The sequence below is a fragment of the Diuraphis noxia genome, unplaced genomic scaffold (assembly GCF_037042655.1).
Source record: "Diuraphis noxia isolate RWA-SAM2 unplaced genomic scaffold, SU_Dnox_SAM2 contig0002, whole genome shotgun sequence".
In the NCBI taxonomy this organism is placed as follows: domain Eukaryota; kingdom Metazoa; phylum Arthropoda; class Insecta; order Hemiptera; family Aphididae; genus Diuraphis; species Diuraphis noxia.
Window position 1 is genome coordinate 63,002,332 of NW_028301712.1, and position 9,557 is coordinate 63,011,888.

Sequence of the window (9,557 nt, forward strand, 5' to 3'; positions counted from 1 at the left end):
CATTATTTCCATGATAAATTTTCTTATCTTTTTATTCATAAATCACGACTGGACGACAGAGGTCATTTTCTGATTTTTGTGAAGCAACGCTAGCATTTATCCCATTATTTTTGATTTCTTCTGTTATAGAACACATCATTCACCAAAACTGTTAGTAATATTATTTCAACTGGTTACATTTTCTTGATAATTATAAATGTTGTGTTTAAATTCTAGGAAAATGGCTTCATTCCTACGATCCACCAAATTAGTTGCTAAGCTCACACAAGGACCGACTAAATGCTTTTCAAGAAATTATGCTGATCAAATGAACTTCACATTTGCTGCCGCCAATCAAGTATGTTCAATAGTAATCTAGTTTATGTTAAACTTTTAATATCTATTCAATATTGAAATGTTTATATGTTTGATTATCATAATATTGTTTGAAAGCAGTTCATCATTAAATTACAAATATATATTGAATTATTCATTAGATTTTTTACGCCAACAAAAATATCAAGCAAGTTGATGTACCATCTTTTAGTGGTTCATTTGGTATCTTACCAAATCATGTACCTACATTGGCTGTTCTCCGCCCTGGAGTTGTAACGGTATATGAAGATGAAGGAACATCAAAAAAAATATTTGTTTCAAGTGGAACGGTAATTAAATACCTTATTTTAATATTTAACCTAATTCTTATCTAATAATTAAATTAATTGATTTTTAGATAACAGTAAATGAAGATTCTAGTGTTCAAGTATTGGCTGAAGAAGCTCACCCAATTGAAGATATTGATGGATCAGCCGCACGTCAAGTATTACAAGAGGCTCAAAGTCAACTATCGACTGCATCTAGTGATGTTGCTAAGGCAGAAGCTGCAATTGCCGTTGAAGTCGCTGAAGCACTTGTTTTAGCAGCAGGAAACTAATACTGAACCTAAACTATGTATTTTATTAGTATGGAAATTTGTTTAAGAATTTTCTCATACACAATTAGGTTTATCAAATTAAATTGAATTTCTACAGTTTCTGTTTTGTTTACTGGTATTTGAAATTTAGCATTATAATTTTTCTCATCAGTATACAATAAAAAATCTGAGTTTTAGTTTTGGCAATAGTAATATTCCATTAAGTATTATTATACATACAATAGATATTCTGTTTACATAATAAAATATTGAAATATATTATTGTTTAAACAATCATTTTTACATTTTAATTAATTTTAAAAATCTATGAATTATCAGTAACTCATTCTAAGGGTAAAATAAAAATAATAAAATATGGCAATATGTGAAGCAAAATTAAATTATTACTGATGTGTATACACGTTTACAGTAATCAAAGTCATAGGCAACTAATTAAATTAAAATCATATTATCCATATTTTTAAATATTGTAAATGACACTGATTAGTTAAATAATTTTATAAATTTGGATTATGATCGTTTAATTTTAAATTTATTTTGATCGTAAATTAACTTATTCAAGAATTTAAAATGTAATGTTTAATTTTCAAAGTTCTTTCAATATAGTATATTTTACAATAATATTGAAATAAAAAAAAGTGTTTATAAGCTGACGTATCTTAATACACTAACACCAGGTGGCTAGCACATACCCGTTGTACCTTGATTAACACCAATAGATTTTTCCCTCTTGTCATTAGGAATTATTATGCATTGTGAAGCACAAAATTGTTCTGATTCCGTTTTTATTACGATTTACTAGATTCATCGGTTTTATTGCCATCATTTTCATAACTTTGTACATAATACAAGATTTGAATTGAATTTAAAAATAACAAAAATTAAGGTGGCAAGTTATGATAAAATGAAAGGGAGAAGAGTTTGAATTTTTGCCTCCTCTATCATCTTCTCTATATATAAATATCACATTGTTAATAATTTTTTTTTAAATTTATTTACAATAAGACATTCCTAGCCTATAAGGCTATTTACATAGTTAATTATTAAAATATATTATTGCGATATTTATAATAATTACCAAGACTAATTAGGACTGGACTACTAGGCACATTTTATTGTTACATGATAAAATTGCTAAATCTACTGTTATAGATTTACATGTCTAAATTTAGCCTTATTTAGTTGGCTAAATATATTTTGAGAATTAAAATGAATAATAATCAATATTTTAAAATTAATGTTGGCGTTGATAAATTTCATTTTATTTTAGACCACTTGCACTGGTTTACACTTACATTATCTGTTAACTATTAAGAGACTTTTATAATGAAGTGTGGTATTTTATTATGTTATACAATGTACGTCATAAAAGTGAAGAAAATACTAAGATTGGAAAAATTTCATTTTTTCATGAAAAATAAACAAAAACATTTCGGTTTGCTTGCTTTGAAAATTAATTTGTTAGATTTATTAAAAAATATATTAGATTTGAAACTTAAAAATTTAAGATTTAAAGATTTGAAGTCAATTTACATTTTTTAATAAAACCAAACCTTCCGCAGATTTTTTATTTATCTTCAAAAATGTTGAAAATGTTAATTAATTTTTTTTTTTATATTATAGCTAATTAAATATCCTATCAACTAACATACACAATTAATCAGAAATATGCAAATTATTTTTAATAAATTGGAAAAAAAACATTTTTTTATCAAAAATTAGTATTTTTAAAAGTAAATCGTATATTACTTCAAATAATTTAGTATTTTCTATGGGGGGGGGGGGGTATTTTTACTCCATTATTTTATTGAATAATATTTAGAATACCTTACAATGTTGGTTTTCATATTTTCCATAATTGACGTCGTTCGCTGCTAAACATTGCACGTCTTTTGTGACTATAAGTATAGCCAATTTATAATTTTATTAAACCCTGTGCTTAAATGAGGAATAAACTCAATGTAGGTTATAAATATTATTTAATAAGTTAGTTTATTTTTTAAAGTTATATGTTAGTTAAACAACGTAAAAAAATACTAAGTATAGTTTAAAAATAGAAATAAATAACAAGAAAATAAAAGTTATATTTTTAAAGTTATAATTCATCAATCAGATTTTCAAAGTGTTCTCCGTCTGACTGCAGACAAGCTTGAGCTCTAAATGAAACACTGTACTTCTTTGTATTTCCCAATGACTTTGTCGTTACTTCTTTTGCTACGACATGAATACGCTTCAACAATTGTTCACAGCATTCAATGACAACAACATAAATTGTCTCCTTTTCGCATCTCCACAAATAAAAATCCAAAGGCGTTAAATCTGGAGACCGTAATGACCAAGCCACATTACCCCTGCACCCTATCCATTGTGGGTAATGCACATTCAACAAATGATGGACTGAACGAGATAAGTGTGCAGGACCGCCATCAAGTTGAAACAACATCACGGAGATGTTTTTGATATTACTTAGCCATTACCACCAAATATTCTTCGAAATTCCACATCTACAACATTACGACGTCGTACTAAACCAAACAAACTCTCTTAGTCTGTCTGTAAAATGTGAATAGTGATGAACGATCGATATCCCGAAACAGGTCTTCCTGGATATCGGAGGCTTCTTTACTCTTGCACTGCGGCTAGAGCATTGCCGTAACAAAATCCGTACCTACACCAAATGCATAGGTATCGGCAATGTGCCTAAATGGTAGGTAAATTAAATAACCTGGGCATTTTTAAACTTATTTGCAAATTTGAAATTAGTAATTGAAGCAAAGGTTTTGCTAGGTACAGACAACACAACAACTAAAATGTTCTGAAAAAAATAAAATGACAACACAAATAAGTCTGATAATATTTGCCGGTTTTTAGTGTTATTTTACCATATCTTAGTAACGAGTGGTAAATGCCTTATTCTTCGGCTGGCATTTGATTGATCGAGTATACATAAATTCGTAAATTTTTAACTGCAACATAATTATTAATTATCATATTTTTGTGATTTTGTCAACTTTTTGATATTCTGAAAGTTATAAAAAGTGGCTATGTATATTTCGTTAAAATAGTTATATAATAATGATAATTGAGGAAACTTATTATTTGTATTAAATAGTCATGCTTTTTATACCTAGCAAAAAAAATGTTCATAGACATTTATAAAATAGATTTTTAATTTAAAATGTCTATCATTACCTCAACATTAATAACAATATTTAGGAAGTATCTAATGTTATTTGAATTAATTAAAAACATGTAATTCGAACAATTTGTCAATTATAGTTCATACCGACGAACCTGATAATTTATTATTTGATAAGACTTCAGACAACTGATTTGAATTTGTTGATGTCTACTTAAGATCGGATCGGTCAGTCCTATTTTAACAATTTTTTTTTTTACTCCTTTAAATTTTATTTGATTATTTTAAATTTTAAATGATTATTAAAAAATTAGACAAATTTACGAAATAAAATCAGTTTTCAGAAGTCTTATCTCGTTTTCAGATCAATCGGTAAAATTGACAATAAGTGCATACAAAATAAAATGAGTATAAATGAGTAGCGTATTTACGGGGGGGGATTGATTCCCCTTAGTCTTTTATTTGTTAATTATTCATGATATTATTGTGATGTTTATGGTAAGAGAAGAGAACTACCATCTCTCCTTAGGGACATTTAATGTTTGCTAACGTATATCCCCCCCTCCCTTGACAAAATCTTACGCCACTGATCAGTGGTGGTTTTGAATACCCCACCATTAGGGCATTTTATTTTACTTGAATTATAGTGCAGTATGATAAAATTAATATGAAATTCATAAGTCATAACTATAACTTCAAACTTATAAATAAATCATACAAAGAAGGTATTTTTTTTTATATGAAAATAGGAAATGTGTATTCAGTTAGGTACGTCTTTGTTAGTGTTAGTACCTATAACCTGTCAATCTATGTTACCAATTCGCCTCTTCCTCAAATCTTCAGATCCGCTTACTGCCACTGCTCACTGGTATACATTGTTTACCATTCATGCTCTCAATAGTGACTGCTGAGCCGATGACTTGCATGTGAGCATGTGGGAGAATTGTGCTGTTTTATTTACATTTTACACACTAATGATCACTTTCTAGTTTCTATGCAAGAAGCACACATATGCAAGACCCGCGCCCTGCAGAGTATATATAATTTGAAAATTGCGTTTTTTCAAAACTGTCCATCTGCATCCTCTTTATTAAAGTAAAACTAAATTAGCTAAAACTTTATAAATAATCCAACAAAACCTCACCTTGGAAAAAGAGCGAATTCTCAGAAAAAGTCCCTTTCCCAAAAAAATCTGCATATCAAAGTACTGAAAATACTTACTTATATCTCTTAAAAGTACCGACTGGCGACTATATTCAATTTGTCACTACAGAAACTCTCTCAATGATGAAGATTGAAGCAAGTATTCACATTGTAGATTCTACACAAAAAAAATAACAAAACGCACGTCATTGGAAAATCAATATATTATTCATCGTTCTGCTCAGAATCTAAAATTATATAGGTTAGAATGACTTATTTTTAAAACGGTAAATGATATATGTGTAACCCATGTATAACAACCTAAAACAGTTTAAGTGTTTAATCTTTAAGTATTTTCCTTTAGCGGAAATTGTCAATGTCGTTAAAGTACTAGACTGGATACTATAAAAATGATAGTTTCTTAATTTTAGTAGTTAATGATTAAATATTTTTTATTTCTATAGCCAAAGCTAAATTTTCTCCATTCCAATAGTCCCGTGTAACTTAAAAATAATAAAACGCACGAAACAAATGGTGATATCCGCATTATCTCTATAGTCGAAGGTCGTTTATTATACGTCATTTTCATTTTTTATAGCAAGGTTATTACTTGGTGGAAATAAGTCACAAGTAATATTTATAATACTAATAAGCTGTTTTGGACAATATTCCCATTAGCGTTTGCTTGACCAAATCTATTCAAAAAAATATCAAGTATAAAATATATTTCAATCGAAACGTGGCTTAATCGAGAGTGTCAGTATTATATTCACATTATCACGAAACAAATATCATCATTGTAAATAATATAAGCCACAATTAAATTGCTATAAAAAGATTGGACCCCCAACAAAGTCTGTCGCATTAGTCAACGAACCAATTATGCTACGTCCAATTTGACATTTAATTACTCCTGTTTGAACGTTATATTCATTATTATTTATTGCTAATAACCCTTAAACCTAAATCAGATTATTTGTTGTCTCGTCACTGTACTTAAACTATTAATAAATGTAACTCAGATACGTAGAATTAATAATTAGAGATCGTGAAATAAAATTGTGATTCAGTGCGTGTTTCTGATTTTTGAAAAAAATAAAATGAAAAAATCATAAATCTAGTATTATAATATTGAATTTTGTAATACAATTATCAACTGCAATTAGCAATCATATAATATTTATATTTAAAAATAATCAGAAGCCATCAAAACACTAGTCAACAAAACAGCTGAGTCAATGGTGAGTGGTTAGCAATAAACTCCGCAATGACTTAACAGCTCAAATCCACGAAGAAGGTGATTTTTATATTCTTCCTTAAAATATTTTTATTATTATTAATCTACCAACAACTAAACCACAAGACGCGCAACGAAATAATTATCGTGATAAAATATAATTAATTAAAATATTTTATCACTAATAGTATATATATATATATATATATAATATATAGGTATAGGTATATTATAGTTACCTAATAAATACTAATGACAATATGACAATAAATATTATTATACTATTGGCACAATGTTGTTTATCTAGCATAAAATTAGAAATTATCTTCATTAATTTGATTGTATATAACCGTTGTACCTATATTATTATAATAATTACATTTTTTAAAGAATAGTAAATATTTGTACACATAGATGCAAGTGAGAAGTGACGTTCAATCATCAATGGTAAAACTAAGCATGAATGACTTAATATCCAATCGAAATTTCTAAGTTGTCTTCAAATGTCAATTAATATCAATATTAAATTTTGATTAATAGCACTAACAAATTATCAATTATCTTTTGGTTAGGTTTTTATTTATGTGCCTAAAACTTATTAGTATGTAAAGGATAAGGTGAGGTCACAAATGGATTATAAATTAGTTAATTTAAATTGTTGATATAATGTTAAGTTAAAAATATACATTTAATAAAACAATTTCAAACACTTAAACCGGTACCTTCTATAATGTACTCGTGTTTCGATGTGAATAAATATTTTTATATACCTAATTATATATTTTATCGACAAATCAGATTTAGTAGTTTAGATACCTGTAATAATAATATAGTTTATACTCCATCACTCCATGGTAATGCCAAGACTCTTCATTCCATTAGTTTAACCTTCAAAATAACTGTGTGGTTCATATTTTATAGATTTGATGAGAAAAATTTTGTGATCATTGTTTTTAATTGACCAGAATAAAGATGATTTCAAGTTTTTTGACCCAATGAATAACATTTTATCGACATTTATAGAATAAAAAACTAAAAAAAAACGGAAAATTTCAAATGTCTATAAATAATTTATACATTGTTGAGATATTTTGAAAATTTTATCAAGTATAGAAATTAATAAAATAAACATATCGTGCAAATTTAAAATTTCTACAGTTATTCATTTTTGAATAACAACAAAATAAGAATATCGGAGCAAGAGACATTTAGTGAAAATACCAATATTGTAGTTCAAATGCTCATAAAAATTTAATTTAATTTTCCGATAGACATTTTTTACTTGACAAAATACAAACTCATGAAGAATCTTGCATTGAATTTTCAAGTCTTAGATTTTAAAAGATAAATTTTGATGAAATTTTAACTAAAAATAGATTGAAAATTTTCATTATTTTTACGTATTTTGTCAAAATTCGAACATTCAATTCTTATCAAAAATTGTGACTATGTATTTTAAATATTTTTTAACTACCGTTGTGGTGATATATTAGGAGTCTTGTATTGCTGTATTACATTTTGAAACTTTTTACCAAACGAATTAAATTTTATTGTCATTTATATTTTTTTAAAAAACTAAAATTATTGAAAATTTCAAATGTCTTTAAATAACTTTAAAAATTTTGAAATATTTTGAAAATGTTATGAAGTATTGAAAATTCGAATATTCACATTTAGTGAGAGTTTCGTGTGTCAATGGTAATTCGTTTTAGAGTTACACCAATATCTAAAATCGATATTCTTAAAAATTAATTTCGCGTAAAGTTCATGTTTTTCCATATTTTTATTTTTTTTGTTTTTTTCCGGTGCTTTTGAAAACTACTGGGAGTTTAACCAAAAAAGCTACTGAAGTTGAAAATCGAAACTTTGTTTCGACAACTTAACGCGTACACAGACACAAAAAACACACACACATCATATTATAAAACCAATACATTCATCGCTCCGCTCAGAATCTAAAATGTTGAAAATGATTCAGCAAGCATGCTCAACCAGTTTTGCTCAATAATTAGTAAATCAAAATTTTTAATTTTTAATTTTTAAATATACTTAAAAAGATCATATTTTCAAATTCTTAAGATTTTTCACACTATTAAGCGAGTGTACCTAAACAAACTTTTGTTTTTCAAATGAGAACCCTCCTCCTTTTCGGCCTTTTCTGTTACAAATTATTTAGTTAATATTTTCCTCATTTTCTGGAAATTATTATGTACCCATATTCAAAATTCGTACGAGTTATTTAATTTTGCGTAGGTACTGATAAGAAAAATATTGGTCTATTATAATAGGTTTATAATGTTTGTATTATATGGTGACTACTGATCATGGAGATTTGAAAATTTTAGTGATTAATAAGAAAGAAAAAATAATTTATTATTATTAATAGTTTTTAAAAATGGTCAAGGTTTAAAGTATTTCTATAATAATTATACAACAATATATCTATTTTATATTTATGTAAAAATAAAACCATTTTTAACGACTATTATCATTAGTACCTATAAAAAACATTTTAAAATAAGAAGTTTGTATTTATACAGGAAGATATTCTTAAGAAATACAAAAAAATTCAAGAATTTGAAGAAATGGTCTTAGAAATTTGAGTATTTATACTAAAAATTCCAAAAATCAGAATTTGAATAAATGTATTATTTAATGGAAATTAGGAATGCAAATACTTGGTAAATTACCCTGTATATAATGTATATTGTATATTTGAAATATAAACAGCAATTCTTCTGAAATTCATGTGTAAGTAATTACAAAAATTGTTGTATTTCGTGAAAATCATAACATGGTAGCTGAGTTCAATTTTTAGTCATAATACATTTTTTTTTTTTTATAATTAAAAACGTAACAAGCGTTTCTCTTACCCATTAGTGGTCATTGATAATTAACTAATAAATATGCATATAATCACGTGTGGATAGTATAATAATATGATGACCCAATCAAAATAACCTGAATTTGTGATTAGCACACTTATACACATCGTATATCTATACACTATGATCTCGTTATGGGTTGTGGTTAGATAGAGTTTTCTGGTACCGGTTTTTCATAATGATGAACGCACTTACATATGTACACTCAGAGTCTAAGACCAGTGACATAATTGATATAAA

The 9,557-nt window shown here is 26.7% G+C and overlaps 1 protein-coding gene across 1 annotated transcript; it reads left to right on the top strand.

Moving 5' to 3' along the window:
• ATPsyndelta (ATP synthase, delta subunit) lies at positions 1–1,189 on the top strand. Its single transcript, XM_015511711.2, has 4 exons — positions 1–150; positions 217–337; positions 477–644; positions 713–1,189. Exons 2-4 carry the CDS (start codon positions 221–223, stop codon positions 911–913), a joined length of 486 nt encoding a protein of 161 aa, XP_015367197.1. The 5' UTR covers positions 1–150; positions 217–220; the 3' UTR covers positions 914–1,189.
• The last annotated feature ends 8,368 nt before the right edge of the window (positions 1,190–9,557 follow it).